General features: G+C 50.0%; 1 protein-coding gene across 1 annotated transcript in view; it reads right to left on the bottom strand.

The window, feature by feature from the left end:
- The window catches only part of MTOR (mechanistic target of rapamycin kinase), a 125,666-nt gene that overhangs the window by 96,703 nt on the left and 8,919 nt on the right, over nt 1–20,044 (bottom strand). The window contains exons 7-19 of the mRNA XM_047791785.1: nt 19,296–19,571; nt 19,104–19,212; nt 15,516–15,702; nt 14,436–14,564; nt 13,070–13,314; nt 11,567–11,782; nt 11,024–11,229; nt 8,448–8,570; nt 7,742–7,831; nt 7,529–7,621; nt 6,470–6,604; nt 6,111–6,240; nt 4,557–4,807 (exon numbers count right to left, since the gene is read on the bottom strand). Coding sequence (XP_047647741.1) covers nt 4,557–4,807; nt 6,111–6,240; nt 6,470–6,604; nt 7,529–7,621; nt 7,742–7,831; nt 8,448–8,570; nt 11,024–11,229; nt 11,567–11,782; nt 13,070–13,314; nt 14,436–14,564; nt 15,516–15,702; nt 19,104–19,212; nt 19,296–19,571 — 2,190 coding nt within the window. The remainder of the gene's footprint in view (nt 1–4,556; nt 4,808–6,110; nt 6,241–6,469; nt 6,605–7,528; nt 7,622–7,741; nt 7,832–8,447; nt 8,571–11,023; nt 11,230–11,566; nt 11,783–13,069; nt 13,315–14,435; nt 14,565–15,515; nt 15,703–19,103; nt 19,213–19,295; nt 19,572–20,044) is intronic.

The following is a 20,044-nucleotide window of genomic DNA, read 5'->3' on the forward strand; positions in this document are numbered from 1 at the left end:
GGACCATACCCACAGCATATAGAGATTCCCAGGCTAGGGGTCGAATCAGAGCTACAGCTGCCAGCCCACACCACAGCCACAGCAACTCCAGATCCCAGCTGTGTCTGCCACCTAAACCACACCTCACAGCAACACAGAATCCTTAAACCACTGATCGAGGCCAGGGATCAAACCTGCAACCTCATGGTTCCTAGTCAGATTCGTTTCCACTGCGTGACGACGGGAACTCCCATTCCAAAATGTTGAATGAAATTAAAGGCTAGGGGTCAAATCAGAGCTGTAGCCTCTGGCCCATGCCATAGCCAAGTAACGCTGGATCCAAGTCACATCTATGATCTATGCCATAGCTTCTGACAATGCTGGATCCTTAACCCACTGACTGAGGCCGGGTATCGAACCCCATCCTTATGGATACTAGTCAGGTTCTTAACCCAGTGAGCCACAAGAGGAACTCTTATCTTACTCTTTTTTTTTTGTCTTTTTTGTCTTTTTAGGGCCGCACCTGTGGCATATGGAGGTTCCCGGGCTAGGGGTCGAATCGGAGCTGTAGCTGCCAGCCTAGAGCACAGCCACAGCAACTCAGGATCTGAGCTATGCCTGTGACCTACACCACAGCTCACGGCAACACCGGATCCTTAACCCACTGAGCAAGGCCAGGGATCGAACCCACAACCTCATGGTTTCTAGTTGGATTTGTTTCTGCTGCACCACCACAGGAACTCCTCACTTACTCTTGATAATTTAAAAAAAAACATAAATTAACAAGGCTAGAAAAAGATATGAACACAGTAAGTTCAAATCTTTTTTTTCTTTCAGTGGCCATACCCACAAGATATGGAAGTTCCTAGGCAAGGGACTGGATCTGAGCAGCAGCAAACCACAGTCTTAAACCCATTGTGCCTGACAGGGATCCGATCTCATGCCTCTGTAGCAACCGAAGCTGCTACAGTTAGATACTTAACCCACTGTGCCACAGCAGGAACCCCGGTAAGCTTACACCTAATGACGTATGTAAAACCTTGGACATAACATTAGAAATATACCCTATTCCCAGAGTTCCTGGCATGGCTCAGTGGTTAACCAACCCAACTAGCATCCGTGAGGACTCGGGGTTCGCTCTCTGGTCTCGCTCAGTGGGTTAAGGATCTGGCATTGCCATGAACTGTGGTATGGGTCACAGATGCAGCTCGGATCCTGCGTTGCTGTGGCTCTGGCATAGGCCAGTGGCTATAGCTCGGACTGGACCCCAGCCTGAACTTCCATATGCCGCGGGTGCGGCCCTAAAAAGACAAAAACAAAACAAAAGAAAAGAAAAAAAAGCAAAGAAATATAGCCTATTCCCAAGTGTAGAGGAACTATTCACCCAAACTGATCAAGCATTAGACTATTAAGGCAATTTCAGTACACATCAAAGAAGCATAAACCCAAGGCAATTAAATTAGAAACCAATATCCAAAAGGAGATTAAAAATCCCATGTTTGCAAATTAAAATACCCATTTCTAAATAACTCAATGATGAAAGGAATCATAATAAAGATTAGAAAATACTTATTTCTGAACAGTAATGAAAACTACATTATTATTCAGCCATAAAAAAGGAACTTGCTATTGAAACGATACAACATAGACGCATCTCAAAAGAATTACGTTAAGTGAAAGAAGCCAGACACAAAACCATGTATGCTTCTCATTCTATAAAATGTCCAGAAAACACAAACCTATAGAGATAGAAAGTAGACTGACGCCTAGGGTTAGAGTAGGAATGGAAACTGACTGCAAACGGAGAGATTTCTTTCTGCAATGATGGGAATTTCCTAAAATTATATTTCAGTGATGGTTGTACAACTCTGTAAATATACTGAAAATCACTGGAGTTTATACTTAAGAAGGATAAAGTTTATGGTATGAAAGTTTCATCTCTATGATGTTTTAAAATGTTCTGGAGCTAAGCGTTACTTGGAATTGAATTTAAAACCTTCACAGCTTACATTTAGATAAGAAGAAAGATCAATGAGCTAATATTCAAACAATTTTTTTTAAAAAAGCAAAAAAAAAAGAAAATAGGGAGTTTCTGTTGTGGCGTCGTGGTTACCGAATCCGACTAGGAACCAGGAGGTTGCAGGTTCGATCCCTGGCCTTGCTCAGTGGGTTAAGGATCCAGCGTTGCTGTGGCTCTGGCGTAGGCTGGCAGCTACAGCTCTGATTAGACCCCTAGCCTGGGAACCTCCATATGCCGCGGAAGCGGCCCTAGAAAAGGCAAAAAGACAAAAAAAAAAGAAAGAAAAAAAGGAAAGGAATAATAAAGAAGGGATTAATGAAACAGAAATAAAGATACAAGAGTGAAAATCAACAAAGGCATAAGTTGGTTCTTTGAAAAAAAAAATATGGATAGACCATGATGGAAAATACTATAAGAAAAGGAATGCATATATATGTATGACTGGGTAAATCTGCTGTACAGCAGAAATTGGCACAACACTGTACATCAACAATACTTTAATTTTTTAAAAAGTTAAAAAAGAAAAATACTATGATAAATCTCTAGCAAGAAATTAAAATATAAAATGAACAAGTTCATGCCGATAGATTTTATTATTTAGATAAAACAAATATGTCTTAGATAAATGTGACTAAAACCATCTCAAGAAGAAACAAAGCTAAACAGATCTTTCAACCAGCAATTAAAAAAAGAATTACAGATCAATTACCCTCATAAACCTAGATATAAAAATTCTAAATTAAATTTGAGCTATAAAATCACTGTATTAAAAAATGCATCATAGGAGTTCCCATCGTGGCTCAGTTGTTAACGAATCTGACTAGAAACCCTGAGGTTGCGGGTTCGATCCCTGGCCTTGCTCAGGGGGTTAAGGATCCAGCGTTGCTGTGAGCTGTGGTGTAGGTGGCAGACGTGGCTCGGATCCCATGTTGCTGCGGCTCTGGCATAGGCCGGCGGCTACAGCTCCAATTCGACCCCTAGCCTGGGGACTTCCAGATGCCGTGGGTGCGGCCATGGAAAAGACAAAAAAAAAAAAAGCATCATAACCAAATGGTTTCAACACAAGAATTCAAAGGTGCTGCAACATTAAAACATATTTCAATGTAATTTAATATATTAACATGTTAAAAGAGAGAAACCAAACTATCATCACGACAGATAAAGAAAAGGCATTTGATAAATCTAATACCCATCCAGGATGAAAACTCTTCAGCAAACTAAGACCATAAGGGAACATTTACCACCTTTAAAAAGCTATCAGAAACCTACAGCAAACATTATACTTAGTGATGAAACCTTAAAGCAGTCCCATTAAAATCAAGAATAAGATTAAGGGGTTCCACTCTCACAAAGTCTAATCAACAGTCAAGGTCCTGGGAACTGAGTAAGGAAAAGTAACAACTGCTTTTACAGACTAAAACAAAAAGCCCCACACCGTTTTTTTTTTTTTCTTTTTGCAGACTATTTATCTAGAGGGAAAGCCTGGGGAAAATTTACAGGTAGATTATTAGAATTAGCGAGAATTTGATGAGGTTAATTACATAAAAATAAACTGCACGTCTAAACTTCAGGCACGAAGTTAGGAAATATACTTTCTAAAAACTCCTCTGAATGTACATCAAATTGAATATAAAAATCAGAAAGAGAAAAATAATTAATTCGAGTTTCTTTTTTAAACACAGTCCTGAGTACACACCCTTGGAATATACTCAGTATACAGTAGGAACTGCAAAGCCCCCTCAAACTTTGTTCAGCAGGTTCGCTGCTGGTAGCGGCACCCGTCTAGTAATCCCAGGTGTTTGCACACTCTGGGTGTTCTCCAGTTTAGAGGAAGAGGAATAGAGAGAGAGAGAGAGCGAGAGAGCATGGGAGGGAAGGGGGACGATTCTTTTTTACGGAAAAGTGCCAGCTCCTAAAAGTAGAAAAGAACGGAGCTAAAAAGTCTTTACTTTGCAACCAGTGCGATCACTGATTCTGATGAGGAGCAAGAGGTTAAAATCATTGGGTAAAAGGCAGCTTAGGACGAGAACAGTCACACAGTCTCAACGTGTCACGCCACAGATGACTTAATGACTAAGGAAAAAAGGCAACTTCACAATGGAGAGATCTGCCAGATGCCAACCTCACCACGTGCTCAAACTCGGGACCAACGGTGGCAGGACAAACCGACGTTATGAGATCCAATGAGAAGGACGCGACTTGCCCTCTGCAGTAAAACCCCCACTAAAAACATCTGACTTTAATCATGAAGAAGCAACCAGAAATCCACTGTGGGACATTCCACCAGAGAACTGGCCTGACTCTCGACGCCCGAAAATAACAATGCGGTCCCTCCCCCCAGGCCACTCATCTTCTGGCCGTTCTGAGGGGTAAAACAGGAAGCGGGGCCCAGTGGCTTAAGCCTGCACGTGGGGGTGTTCGAAGTTCAGGGGGAGGAAAGGCATGAGGCTTAACAGCAAGCAGAGCACATCGCTGGGGAGCCGAGGCGCCAGTGGACCTTCCGCGCAGGCATGGCACAGGGCAGGGAGGAGCACGGGGTGGGGGTTTGGCCACTTACTTCCCGGATGGCCCCGTCGCAAACCCGAATGACGTTCAGGAACGTGGGCATGACCTGGGGCAGGAACTGCACACACTTGAGCCCCAGGGACTTGAAGATGAAGGTGATGGCCTGGACGACCATGGTGTGGTGGTGGGAGAGGGACTGGTCTCGGAAGATCCGCATCAGGGCCACCATGGACACGGCTGGGTAGAACTCGTCCAGGGGCAGGTTCCCCATGTTGACCAGCATCTCACTGGTGCTGTAGTCGGCTAGGAGCAAACACAGCTGGGGTCACGACTGTGGCCGGAGCGTGGTCAGCCACACACGCAAAACCTCCTGAGAGTCTAACACCAGTGGGGAGACTGAGTAGACTGGGAACCAAAGAGCAGGCCCTCGCCACCAAGGACAGTTTAGGGCTCGACTCTTATCTGAGCCACAAAAGCCTGAAACCGTAGGTACATGATGAATTTTCTTTAAATTGCCATGTTTAATTTAGCTTCTTACCATTCCAGTTCATAACTTCGCAGCTGAAACCATCAATAAAAATAATTACTCCCCCAAATGAAAATAAAGGGGATTAAATTAAGCAAACATCTGCTCAGCAGCTGTTTGGTCCCCCAAGGGAATTCAGACACGTTAGTAACAAACGCTACCTGACTGGAACAACAAGGATCTCAAGGACTGGGGAGGGGGGAGGGAGGAGGGGGGAGGGTGGGCTCCGCAGGATGGAGGCCAAGAGCAGACCATCCAAGAGACTGGATGCCTGGTGCTGCTGACGATGGAGGAACACCTGCCGGGACATGGCTCAGGTGCTGCTCAACAGCCATGGGTCTGGCGGGATAATGCATCGCAGGGATACTTTTCTAAAACACAGAAGAACAAACCGGAAGCCAAAGGATCCCATCCACAGCGTTCAGAAACAGATTACTTTATTTCGGGAAAACAACATTCAGCTGGACTACGTGGGAGAGCTACTGCTGAACTCGCACTCTTTCAGAAATGAGCCTGCCCTGATGGAGAACGGGTAAGTCGAGAAAGCTGGCCTGCATCCCCTTGCTCTACGCAATCTCTTCGGCTGCTTATCAACAGCGAAGGGACTCCAGGGCCAGACCACTTGGTGGAAAAAGAGCACTGGGTTCTGACTGCTCCCGGCTTCTCTCTGCCCTCTGAGCCCTGCGTCAGGTTCCCCATCAGTGCAAACAGGAAGAATCAATTCTACCCCCTTCCTCCTTGGGTGCCGTGGAAATAGAAAACACCAAAGATACACTGACAGAGAGAGACAGGTGAACAAAGGCAATGGGGTGATAACCAGCACCTCATCAGCACCAAAAAGGGAGCACAGACATGGCCTTTGACCCTCACAAAGAACCCAGAGAAAACGCAGATGCGACACGCTGGGCAGCAGCGCCCCTGCTGTGATTCAAGAGGAAACTGCTATTGTCCCACTCAGACGTCACGACGTGAGCCAACATGTGGTCACGTTCCGGCCCACGGCTCTTCCCGGACCTGGCCAGGGAGGGCTTTTTGTGAGGCGGGGCCTTGACGAGCCCCGCACGCTTCCCCTTGACTTACAGGAGTCCTGACTTGACTTGGATTCTGACAGGCTGACGGCAGAAGCGTCCCGGGACTGGTCGATCATGCCGATGTTCACTTTGTGCTTGTAGGGGTCCAAGGCCCCCAAGAGCCCTAACACGCGGATAGCCTGCGTGGGAACAGGGAGGGAGAGGAAAGCGTTCAGCACCGCGTCTGACGCCAACAGCCTTCCCCGGGACTCATCTCGTGGTCCGTGATGCCCAAGTCGCATCCCAAGACCCACTATGGGGACAAGACGGAGAGGGACAGGACGTCAGAGCACGTTAATGCCACGAACAGCGCTCTCGCTCCATCCTCCCAGCGGAGTCTTGAAAGCCCAAGGCTGCCAGGCTTCCTACCTCTCGCCGTGTACCCTGGTTCTGCTCAGTCTTCAGGAAATTCAGCAGCACCTCCAGCAACGTGGGGTACTTCCTGTAGGGCTCCACCACATAGCCAGTGCTGGCCACCAGCTGTCCCAGAGTCCACAGGGCTACCTGGACAGGTAAAAGATCACTGCTTGGTAGAGCCAGTAAGAGAGAAAAGGAAGCATACCTCGCATTCATTGTAAAATGATTATAACCAAGCGTTAGAGGCTATTACAGAAAAGAATTTCCAGGAAAGGCACTATCAACAGGAATCCTGAGAGCTGGGACATAAAAACAAGGCTACAATCACACCACAATCCCTAGATCGAAGGTAAAGAATAGTCCCGCCTTCACCAGAGGAGCGGACAGCCCTTCTACACCGACGACTGACAGGAGTCTGACTCAAAAGGAGAAGAAGGAATTCCCATCGTGGCGCAGCAGAAACGAATCCAACTAGGAACCATGAGGTTGAGGGTTCGATCCCTGGCCTTGCTCAGTGGGTTAAGGATCCGGTGTTGCCGTGAGCTGTGGTGTAGGTCGCAGATGTGGCTCGGATCCTGTGCTGCTGTGGCTCTGGCGTAGGCCAGCGGCTACAGCTCCGATTCGACCCCTAGCCTGGGAACCTCCATATGCCGTGGGAGCGGCCCTAGAAAAGACGAAAAAAAAAAAAAAAGGAAATAAAGACCGTTTTCACTTTCAGTCTAGTCACCGAATGGCCTTGACGACCGAAGTGAAGCCGGGGCTGGGGGAGGGTGAGCCGACGCTCCGCCTGCCTCCACGGCCAGAGGCCAGGGCTCTCTTTTTCCCTTTAGGGGCGGGGCTCTGAGAGATGAGCTGCCTTTTTTTTTTTTCCTGTCTACAGCAAAAGACACCGGTCAGCCCTGACCCTGAAAGAAACTCTGGGTCAGGATGACAGCTAGTTCTGGTTCCAAGTCTTTCTTTATTCAGTCAACAAATCTGAGGGCATACTACGTGCTGGGCACTACTGGTAGAGGACAGTGAGGTGACTGAGAGAGACCAGGTCCTGCTCCATCAGGAAACTTCGGCACTCACCTGCCTTTTGGCCAACAGAGAGGAGTCCTGGAGCATGTCCATGATGATAATAAAAAGTTCATCCACCCACTTCCTCATTTCTAGGCCACTGACCTGCAAAGCGAAGAACAGGGTGGTAGGTCGGATCGACATCACGCATTAAAGTGGGTTCCAACTTCATTAGGGGGAAGTACTACTCTTCCCGGGCCACGGAAAACCCAGTTGTCCCCTGACCTGAGCCAGCTCTCCGATTGTAGCCAAGACGTTGTTGATCACTCCGGGGTTTGGATCAGGGTCTGGATCTTTCAGTTTCAAAATTAAGGCCTACGGAAAGAAGGCCGGGGCAGGGAATGCCGGTTAAAGTCTGCTAGAAACCGCTTTTTCACGTAAGTAAAACTCACCCAGGAGACCACCTCAGGATTCCTCTGGAATGTGGGTTCTCAAAGCTTTGTCCACAGAGCACATGAGTCTGATTACGAGGGAGCTGGGAAGCGCCGTGATGCACAGCGTTTCCCGTGCCTTCTCTAAGCTCTATCCCTGAGATCGTTCACCCAGAGTCACACACGTTATCAAAGACCTCACCGGACTCGAACATACTTGGATTTGAAGGTTGCCTCAGATTTTAAAGCTCATTTTTCCTTCCTTTAGGACAGTTATTTTATGCTGCTCTCTGCTCACTTCTCCTTTCCAAACACCTTTGCTATGTGCTTGAATTGTGGTATCTGAGCTCCCGTAAGGAGATAAGAGCCTTTCCTGCAGTTGGTGAGACTCCTGAGGTTCCTGCACTGAGGGTGCTGATGTGGCCCTTGTCGCCGAGCCTGGGACCACAGACATTATCGACTTTGTTCAGCAAACTGTGTATTACGGACACACTCCCCTCGCCCCAAACGAGCTGACGTCTGAGAACCGTGCGAGGAGGCACCCGCCTGCCTGCAGGTACCTTGAGAATGGGCTCCATGTAGGGGCGGATGAGTCGGGGGGCGTTGGAGACCAGGTGGCCCAGCATGCGGGCACTCTGCTCCTTGATTCTTCCGATGCCACTGTGCTCCAGCTCCGTCAAAATCTGTAGGGAAGAAAGGCTCACGCAGGCCCAGGAAATCCAGGAGGACCTGTGGGTCTCCAGGGAGGACGTGGCTGGAAACGGGGGGAAGACTGAGAATTCCCCTGCCATAGGGTCAGGGAGCCGCTGGATCCTCCACAAGCAAGGCCACCTCTGCCGCTCACAGAAGAGTCTGGGATGCAGCAGTGACCGGAAGAAACAGTGTCTGAAACCAGCCCTACCTCCCTCTGTTACAGCACTACACGGTCCCATAGTCCCCCACGCAGCGTAGCTTTCAATAGTGCAGACAAACTAAAGGACTGAGCAAACTAACAGGGCTCGCTGTGAGCAGGGTTTGCAAAAATAAAGGAGGAAGGAAGGGCTCTCTGCAAGAAAAATCTTTGTCCAGACACCAAATCACTAAGAGTGCCTATAAATAGGAGTTCCCATCATGGCTCAGCAGTTAACGAACCCAACTAGCATCCATGAGGACTCGGGCTCAATTCCTGGCCTCGCTCAGTGGGTTAAGGATCCGGTGATGCCATGAGCTGTGGTGTAGGTCACAGGCATGGCTTGGATCCTGTGCTGCTGTGGCTGTTGTGTAGGCTGGCAGCTACAGCTGCAATTGGACCCCTAGCCTGGGAATCTCCATATGCCAAGGGTGTGGCCTTAGAGAGACAAAAAAGAAAAAAGAAAAAAGAAAAAAAAAAAGAGTGCCTGTAAATAATGACAATGGAATCCAAGAACAGTCAGACATCTAAGAGAAACTGACAGTCAGTAGTGGCTTCAGGAGCCTCTGGATAAACCCGAATCATTAGGGATCATGTCAATAGCACCCCTTGCACCTTAATGACCAGAGATAACATGCTTGATCTAACTGACTCAAAACACCAGCAAATCAGCATGTTGTGCTCCTGGTGACAGACATAAACAACTCAATACAGACAGACTTTTGGAGAGCTGAAGTTGCCACAAGGAAATCTCTGAACAGTGAAAAGAGCAAGAAGCAAAGCTCATGTTAACTCAGCTGCCCAGAGAAGGAGTGTCCAATTTAATGTTCTATTTCATCTTAGGTTATTGATTTAATACTCTGGATCTTCCTGGATCCTCTTGGCAGCCTGTCTTTCCCTGGGAGCGGCAGAGATAGCAAGATGGGATGGAAAGGGACACTAAGAAGAGACTCATTTTTTTTGGCTCTTTAGGGCCGCACCCACGGCATGTGGAGGTTCCCAGGCTAGGGGCTGAATCAGAGCTGCAGCTGCTGGCCTACACCACAGCCACAGCAATGTGGGATCCCCGACCCACTGAGCAAGGCCAGGGATTGAACCTGCGTCCTCATGGTAACTAGTCAGATTCGTTTCTGCTGGGCCACAATGGGAACATCCATCTTCTAATTTATTGATTGATGATACAATTCACAGTCACTTTAACTGTGACAGTGAATAAATGACATTTCCCAAGGGCAAAATATATAAATAACTTTCTATGTTTAAGTTCTTTTTTTTGTCTTTTTTTGCTATTTCTTGGGCTGCTCCCGCGGCATATGGAGGTTCCCAGGCTAGGGGTTGAATCGGAGCTGCAGCCGCCAGCCTACGCCAGAGCCACAGCAACACGGGATCCGAGCCACGTCTGCAACCTACACCACAGCTCACGGCAAGGCTGGATCGTTAACCCACTGAGCAAGGCCAGGGACCGAACCCGCAACCTCATGGTTCCTAGTCGGATTCGTTAACCACTGCGCCACAACGGGAACTCCTGTTTAAGTTCTTTATAAGCTATACAAAGTGTTTATTTCAAAAGAAAGCATGGGGAGGGTCACGAAGCAGAGGGCTGGGGACAGGATGGAGTTAAGGGACAAGGCGTGACTCGATGAAATCCAGAAGAGGTGGGTGGAAATAACTCTGGGCAGAAAGCCCTGACCCGGCGCACTGCTCACAGGGGGGCCAGAGAACTGACTCGGATGGTGAAGAGAAAAGCCAGGAGATAGGTTTCAGCAGGAATAAATCCTACGAGATGGAGCAGCAACCTGCCAACCTGCAGCTACCCAGGCTCTGGTCCAAGCAGCTTAGCCTGGCACCTCCCGCTGTTTACAAATGAAAGCCGGGACTGCAGCCCAGGGGCAATGAGGTGCCACACAGGAAGCGCTCCCTCTGTGCTCCACCCGGACCAGCAGGAGCGGGGAGGGACAAGGACATGCAGGAGGACTGCCGCCACCCCAAGTGCAAGAAATGCAATCGCTGGTGACTTGCCAGGAGAGAGGAAGAGCTGCAGGAGAGGTCAGCCTGGCCTAAGAGGCTCCCTGGAGTCAGGCTGACAAGAGCTTTACGAGGTGACAAGCACCAGAACTGTAACTGCCAACCCCTGGAGCCAACTGTGCCTTTGGCCACAATCTGCCTGTCCTTCCCCAAGCAGCGCCCATGACCTCATGACGGGAGTGGCTTCTCTACCACCTGCAGGTGTGCCTGTCGCCTCCTTACCTGGATGAGCATCTTGCGCAGGAAGGGCATGACGAAGGCTGGGTTCATGCTGCTGAGCCGGCCCACGGTGCAGATGGCCAGCTCCCGGATCTCAAACACCTGGTCATTCAGGGCCACAAACAGGGCCTGCAGATTCTCTGCCTGGGCCAGGTGCGCGTCAAAGCGCTCATCCAGGGATGCCAAGACGCAGTAGCGGATGTCGGGGTCTGCAAGAGCAGCTGAGCCTCGGTACCTCTTCCCTGCTCTCACCCCTCTGGTCCTTCCCAGCATCCCCACCGCATCAGCCCAGGGAGGGGACTCCAGATACCCTTCCCTCACCCAAAGTGCCGCTTTCTCTATTCGGACGAGCAAAGATAATAGATTAAGGCTCAGTATCTTACACCCCTAGGCTGGCATAGCCAAGCCTAACACCTTGGCAGAGAAAGAGCTGGACAACATCTTATTGAGGCTGAAGGTCCTAGAGAGGCCACGCCATGAAACTGGCCACTTCCAACCACCCCAGGCACTCACACTTCCCCAGACTGGGTCCATCCCAAACATTACCAGGATCGGTTATCCCAACAACAAGCAGCTTGCTGAGCACATCCGCCACCACCTGCACTGCGGTCTGGCTGACCACGTGAGCGTGGCCGCTGATGAGGTGGACGGAGGGTGTAAGCAGACGGGAGCAGGTGCGGGCAGCTTCCATGCGGATCTCCTTGTGCTCGCTATTCAGGAAGTGATCCGCACAGTGGCGGACGAACTGGGTCAGAGAGTGGCCTGGGTGCAAAGGCGAAGAGCAAACAGAATAAACACGGCTGCACTGGACAGCAGTCTGCACTCCATTCTCCACTTCCTGGCTACGAATGCAATTTTCAACAAGATACTGATCACCAAGATACTGATCCAGAACTCTTCTCTTGGAAAGGTAACCAGAGTTCCCATCGTGGTGCAGCAGTCATGGACCCGACTAGTATCCATGAGTGCACGGGTTCAATCCCTGGCCTCGCTCAGTGGGTTCAGGATCCAGCATTGCTGTGAGCTGTGGTGTACATCACAGACTTGGCTCAGATCTGGTGTGGCTGTGGCTGTGGTGTAGGCCAGCAGCTGTAGCTCCAATTCACCCCCTAGCCTGGGAACTTCCATATGCCTCAGAACTTCCATATGCCTCAGGTGTGGCCCTAAAAAAAAAATAAAATTAAAAGGTAACAAACAAGCTTCCAATCAGGAGAAAGGCAGCACGGAGGTGGAGATGGAGCTGGGAGGCCTAAGGCAGGCGTTCCTTCTCTGCCCTGCACAATAACCCTCTCGCTGGTCTTTCAAAGAACCAATTATTTTGTTTTATTCTGACCCAACTCTTTACATTCCCAGAAACTAAAACAATTCTTGATCAACTTGATCTTGTCTACTTTAGTTTCCAAATTTAAATACTAAAAAGAGAGTTGGAGGCGGGCTGGGTTTAAATGCTGCTACTTTCTATTCATCAGACGTCCGTTCCCCGGGGTATTAATTGATGGAAGCAGAGGAGCGGTGACAGGGAAACCAGAGAGAGCCCATCACGGCTTTTTGTGCTCATGTGTTTCCCTGTCGTCTTGCCCACCTATGTGATCTTAAATTTCAAAGGTGTCCTTTTTACTCTCTGAAATATATCTCCCTAGGGCATTAATTCCAACCAGAGCTCCAGAGAAGCTTAGAATTCCAAACTGCTCTACACAGCATGGCACTCTTGGAAACCAGGCTGCCAGGGGAACGAAAATCCCCCCAAACCCGCTTAGACATCTGAAAGCACTAAATACCATCTCAGCTCCAGGGAGGCGAGGAGGGGAGGGGCTCCGTCTCTGCAGCCTTATTTCCTAGGATCAATGCCCACACCTGCCCTCGGCCCCCTTCCCCTGTCTGTGCGGGCGATGAAGAAACAAACGGCAGGAACCCACAAGATACGGAAAGAATGCACGCAGGGTGAGCTGCTGCAGAATCAGCTGCCCGCCTCCAGGACCCCAGCAGGATGCGGGAATTCTGGGCACCCTCATTCTTTTTGCCACGTTCCTAATATCACTGCCATCTTACCTTCGAATTCAAAACTGCCGAGAGTTCGGAGGGCAAGAGTAATGCTGCCCACGTCACTGGCCTCGGGGAGGGTCGTGAGGCTGGGGGAAGCCAGCTGATGGGCCAGGCCCTTGGGCATGCCCGGGTGCCGCAGGGGTTTGTGCATAAGGACCAGGGACAGCATCTTCAGAAGCCCATCCTGGATGTCCTTTTTCAGCTGTGGAATCTGACGGCTCAGGTCGTAGAGCACAGCTGTGAGGGCAGGGCTGGGGGGACAGAACCCAGTCACATAGGAGGCTGGAATATGACGTGAGGTTCTGCTCCCGAGGAAAAACACCAAGGGGATCGGGCCCCACCACTGCCGGGTTTTAGAGTAGAAATGATACTGGAAAATAGAAACTAAACTCTCTTGGCCTGGTCCCAGACTTCAAAACAATCTACGACTTTCTGTTTGTTGGGATGGGAGACCTTGCTTAGTCTAATTACGCCACTACAGAGAACCAAGACCTGATAAACAATCTGGGAAGCAGAGAGAGAGCACTGCCCTTATTTTATAGATGAAGAGAAGTCCAATGTGGGGGGCTTAAGCAATTTGCCCAACAATAATATAAAGGACAGCGCAAACATTTACAGAGTACTTCTTATACAAACAGCATTGTGCTAAGAGTGGCTAATTCATGAACCCTCTCACTTCATCTCCATGACAAACCCAGACGATAGGAATTGCTACTGTACCCACTTTTCAGACTAGAAAGCTGAGGCTCGGAGACATGAAATAATTAGTTAAGGGAGCTAGGGAGTTCCCTTTGTGGCTCAGAGGTTAATGAATCTGACTAGGATCCACGAGGATGTGGGTTTGGATCCTGTCTGGATGCACTTGGATCCCGAGCTGCTGTGGCTGTGGTGCAGGCCAGTGGCTGTAACTCTGATTTGACCTCTAGCCTGGGAACCTCCATATGCTTTGAGTGCAGCCCTAAAACGAAACAAAAAACAAACAAACAGATCACCTAGCTAGGAGGTCCCATCATGGTTCAGCGGTTAACAAACCTGACTAGTATCCGTGAGGATTCACGTTTGATCCCTGGCCTCGCTCAGTGGGTTAAGGATCCGGCATTGCCATGAGCTGTGGTGTAGGTCAAAGACATGGCTTGGATCCTGCATTGCCGTGGCTCTGGTGTAGGCTGGCAGCTGTAGCCCCGATTTGACCCCTAGCCTGGAACTTCCATACGCTGTGGGTGCGGCCCTAAAAAGCAAAAAAAAAAAAAAAAAAAAAATCACCTGAGAGTTTGACACTAGCTTCTGTGCTTACTCTTCCAACATAGTCCCAGGACTGTGGCTCAAGCCTCGTCCTACCCAGGACGGGACAGCTCAGGTTCCTGACACCCACCTCAGTCCCACCGCCAGCATGGGCTCCAGCAGCTCCTTGATATCCTGCTGGATGCCCGGCCCCATGGCCCGGGCCAGCATGCTGATGCAGGTGAACACCGTGGCATCCACCTGCATGGCCTTCTGTCTCCTGCAGAGAATCAGAGAGAGGCCAGTTCAGACATAAGGACATCGTGTGATGGCCTACCTCGAAAGCATGTTGGGGCCAGGAGGGCAGGTCACCTGGTGGGGCCTCCCCGTGTGCAGCTTCTCTGCTGCACAGCTCAGGGGCCCTTCACACGAGTCACCGCACACCTAAAACAAATGCCCAGCAGATGGCAGTACAGCCTCTTGAGGAAGGGGCCCAGTTTCGGAATTCACACCAAAGGCACCATGTGGGTTTGTGCAGTGCTGGCCAAGGTCCCGGGAGGGGCCTTCCGGAAGCCGACGGAACAGTGTGCACGGCAGGGACCAAGAGCTCAGGGCAGAGCCGTCGTGCCAGGAGAAATTCCTCTCCCTGTGATGAGGCTGCTGTGCTTGAAATGGGCGAGGCTCATGATTCACCAGAGCCATCCTTGCTACTAACACGGGGAGCTATAAAGACACAAGCCACAGACCCCCAGACTCATAGAGCCCAGACTTGCCACCGTGCTGGATGCTGAAGGTCCTTCTCACATTTTATCCACTGGGAGGTTTTAAGAGGTAGAATAAGGTACCCAACTTTAGGGATAAGGAAAAGGTGACGGTTAGGTCCCCTCAGTTCCAGTCTAGGAATCCCCATTTCAGTCATTTATCAAAATAAGACCTTTGAAAGCCAGGGGAAAACAGCACAACTAGGAGATTCCCAGTAAATAACAACAAGGAAAACAGCACTGGTATCTAAGATGTTCACAGGTATTCAGCCTCCCCGAACAGTTAAATCTATGTCATTTCATTTGGAAAAGGTTGGAACTCAACCGGGAAGGGCTATTCGTCACAGGACTGCTATACCCTGCAGGTGAGTGATGCAGAGAAGGGGCCTAAGCTCCTCGGAAACAGGATGGGGCATCCTTGCTCTCTAACCACACAGGGTGGGAGGTGAAATCGCCGCAGAGGTGCTTACTTATGAGCAAAGTCCTTAGGAGGCAAGGCTGCTCGGATGATGTCCAGCACACGAGGTAAATAGACCTTGAACTCAGACCTCACAGCCACAGAAAGCAGCCCTAGGGCTTGGAAGGCTGCTGTCCGTTCCTTCTCCTTCTTGACGCAGCTTAGAACATGGTTCATGGTGTCCTGGAGGTACTGGGTATCTGAGCACAGAAACGACAAAAGTATATGAGGCTCAAGGAGAGGGCTGGTCTCTGTATCAAAGGTCTGAGTTCCTACGAAACACTAAAATCCAAGAATAAATTAAGAACGCCTGTTGGAAAAGATATGAAGAATTCAGAGGATGTACGAACCAAAGTCTTATGCTTGATAATCACTCCTCTGATACAGCTTTTAGAAATCTTAGAAATATAAGACTTTTTCCCTTTGATTAAAAAAAAAAACCTTAAAAGGGCTCCAAAACAATAATATCACACAATTGTCCTCATTCGTGCTACATTTTGAGGGAAGATCACTTGCTCTTGGTTAAGAACTGTATGTTAAATCTTGGTGAAAAACAAAGACAGGGTCACCTCAACTAGTTCACATTATATCCAAATTTAAAGCAATACTGAAAACTGCAATAAACAGGCCGTCCCATTCAGCTTAGACCCAGAAACCACTCTGCTATCACCTAGAGACTCTACTACAGTTATATTGAATAGAACAAGATTTAGTCTGTAATTTGGAAAGCCACGTGTGTATTTTCATTATGTTTACATAAGCCAATGTGCACGGGTAAGCGATTCTTAGGCAACTGAAGCCAAAATGTCATTACTCCTCAAAAGGCTGGAATTTCCTGATTCTGGCCCCTCTTCTCTTCACTCCTGTGGCCTCAGGGCTGTGCACCACTGGCATAGCCATGACAGTGCAGGAGGCAAGGCCACACACCCAGTGGAAAGTGAAGGGTGCTGGAGGTGACAGTGAACTAGACTCCCAACCAGTGCACACATACCACCGTGTTGACTCTATCGAGAAAAGTCTCCTCTCACAGCTCGGTCAAACGCCGCTGAATTTGCTGGGTTTAAAAACAGTCGGAAGACCACGTGATGCAACCCTCAGGTCAGAGGGAATCAGGGAGAAAAACTGGATCTTTGCAGAGGGGGCCACTGAGCGGGAAGTGAGCTTAAATCAAGAAGGTAATTTCAGAGTTCCCATTGTGGCTCAGTGGTTAACGAATCCGACAAGGAACCATGAGGTTGCGGGTTCGATCCCTGGCCTTGCTCAGTGGGTTAAGGATCCAGCATTGCCATGAGCTGTGGTGTATGTTGCAGACGTGGCTCGGATCCCACATTGCTGTGGCTCTGGTGTAGGTTGGTGGCCACAGCTCCGATTCGACCCCCAGCCTGGGAACCTCCATATGCCGAGGGAGTGGACCAAGAAAATGGCAAAAGAGACAAAAAGACAAAAAAAAAAAAAGAAGGTCATTTCTTTTCCAGATTTAGCACCTAGAGAGATCAGGAATCTGCCAGTGCTAGAGATTCTGGCCCAATCCTAGCAGGGAAGATTTTTGCTATTCCCAAAGTTTGCATCACTAGGAAATGCAAGCAATGACTTCCAAACTGAGACTTTAAAAAAAGTGGCACTTTCCCAGTGAGACCGAACCCACGGAGGCTGCCCAGGCTGAACTTCAATGACATATTTCAGTATATTATTTAATAAAACAACAAAACCCACATCAAAGGAACAAACCTAGGGGCCCTCTGAGCCTCTGTACCCTGCTGCTAGTCAGTCTTTTGAACTTACCGGGGTAACTGCTTCCACACTAGGCCAGACTTTGATCAAATTTGGCCTAGTTATTATTTTCTTTTGAACCACAGACTTCCAAACCAAATCATTGAAAGCTCTACTGAATCGGGGCATATCTGGTCATTAAAAAAGAAAAAAGCTGCTGGGTATCGGGTAAGAAGAATGAAAAGCTGAAAAAATATGGGCGCTTTTCAATATCTCCTTTCTCTCTGGTTCCATGATTTTAAGTGGCTAATTGTCTCATCCTCACCCAACATGTTCCGTGCTCACAACCCAGCACATGTAACACCTCGCCGGCTGCATTTCTCCACTGTTTCATCGGGGCTGGGTGGTGTGAAAGGAGTCTGTGCAGGGGAATGGCACCTGCGGAGGGTCAGCTGGCCTTTCGCTTACAATCCTGGCCCTTACTGGGTCCTGAAGGGTTAGTAAGCGCAGGCAACATGCACCACAGTGCAGAGGAAAGAGCTGGTCGGAAAGGGGACTCGACACCTGGCAAGGAGGAGGTGGGGCAAGGGCGTGCAGCTGGAGTAGGTTATCATTTTACCCTGACTTTCTTTCTTTCCCTTTTTTTTTTTTTGGCTTTTTAGGCCTGCACTCACGGCATATGGAGGTTCCTAGACTAGGGGTCAAATTGGAGCTACAGCTGCTGGCCTACACCACAGCCACAGCCACGCAGGAGCCGAGTCAAGTCTGCGACCTACACCACAGCTCAAGGCAATGCTTGATCCTTAACCCGCTGAGCAAGGCCAGGGATCGAACCCGCAACCTCATGGTTCCTAGTCGGATTCCTTTCTGCTGAGCCATGATGGGCACTCCTACCCTTATTTCCAAAATGGGTGTGAAGCAGCTAGGGGAGGCAGCAATAATAATGGCTGCTATTTCATAGAGCTTGCTCCGTGCCTGGCATTTCCAGAGGTGCTTAAGGCATTAAAGCAGTTCATCTGGGGAGTTCCCGTCATGGTGCAGCGGAAACGAACCCGACTAGGGACCACGAAGTTGCGGGTTCGATTCCTGGCCTCGCTCAGTGGGTTAAGGATCTGGCGTTGCTGTGAGCTGTGGTGTAGGTCGCAGACGTGGCTTAGATCTGACGTTGCTGTAGCTCTAGTGTAGGCTGGCAGCTGCAGCTCTGAGTTGACCCCTAGCCTGGGAACCTCCATATGCCGCAGGTGAGGCCCTAAAAAGCAAAAAAAAAAAAAAAAGATTCAGACCCTAGGTTTGACGCCAAAGCCTTTCCACAGCTGGGGAAAAGCACATTTCCAGCTGAAGGTTCCACCCAGGAAAGCCTCAGGGAGACCCAGTGTCTGAGCTGGGCCAGCCTCAGAAGACGGGAATTCACATGGCCCAGTGGGAACGGTGCAGCAGTGGGGGGACCCACAGCTCATCACCCGTGAAACCAGCCTCTGAAACATCCTGTCCTTTCTCCCTGTGAGGGTGAGGAAGGCTGGTGGCCACCTCAGGGGCGGACACGGGACAGTCACTGCCCCCAGCCCACAGGCTGGCAGCTGCACGCCATCTCAACCACCCGTCCTGCCTTCGGTCTCTCTGGAGCCCATTCTGAGCTTGTTGGCCTCCGCACACGAACACGAGAACTGGCTCAGCTCTGGAAGTGCCCCTCTGCCTGCGCGTTCCTGAGGCTGCTCCTCGGACCCTTATAAACTACATGCCCCTGAAACTGAAGAGAGGCTGAGACCCCAGAGACCAGCCCCTCAGGGGGCCCTGCTTCACATGAGAAGGGGACGCAACTCTGGGGAGTCCCCCCTCCTCTGTTCAGCTACCCTTGGCCGGTAAGGACAGGACACGTCCAAGGACATCTCACCTGTGAAGGCGGAGGGTCGGAAGGCAGCCAAGCGGGGCAGCAAATTAAGGATTGTCATTTGGATCAGTGAGTTCTTGCTATTCCTGCATTTCAGCACCCACTGGCACACCTGAGACAGGAAGGAGACGGCATTGGCGACAGAAGGGGAGGTGCAGGCTCGGGAGGAGAGGGGGCAGGCCTCTTGCCACTGACCTGATCGAATTTCTCCTCCATCAAGTCTCTGCAACAGCGACTCTCCACCAGCGTGGACTTGGCTGGGCTGGGGGAAGCCCCAAACCCCAGGAGGCCTTGGTGAGAGCTGTACCCCAGCAGTCCCACCAAGGCGTTTGACTGCTGGGGCTGCACGGCCTGGAAACTGGTGAAGGGGGTGATGTGACGAGGTTTCGTCCCGAAGCCCATGAGGTCCTTGCAGTACTTGTCATGTACCAACTGCTGCTGTGTGATTTCTTCCATTTCTTCTCTCAGGCGCTATAAACGAGGGGGCGGAAATCACCTTTACTCGCAAGCGGCACTGGCCCAGGCACCTGGGCTCCATGGAGCAACACGAGCCCAACCCTGAAAGGGGACAGCGGCCACCCTTCCTCTTCAGGATTCAGATGTTCCCAGAGCCTCGCCGAGGCCTGATCCTGTTCTAATGCAGGCTGAAGAGCACCACCTACTGAGCAATGAGGCAGCAGCAGGGGCTGGCTCCCAGGGACCCCGACCCTACCCTGGGCTTGGGAAAGCTGACTTGCAGGTGGCTGGGACAACAGACCTTAAGATCATAGCAACGGAGCCTCCTGCAAGGGCGAGGGGCAGCCCCACACCAGCAGCCTGCTAAGGACCTTCTGCTCTCCTCCTTCCCACCAGAACCCTGGGGAGAAACAACTTCGGCAAGAGATTTTCTGAGTCCCCGGAACTCGCTAAGAGGCGTGGAATAAGCTGACTGGCTGAAAACTCAC

Source organism: Phacochoerus africanus, chromosome 8, assembly GCF_016906955.1.
Source record: "Phacochoerus africanus isolate WHEZ1 chromosome 8, ROS_Pafr_v1, whole genome shotgun sequence".
Taxonomy (NCBI): domain Eukaryota; kingdom Metazoa; phylum Chordata; class Mammalia; order Artiodactyla; family Suidae; genus Phacochoerus; species Phacochoerus africanus.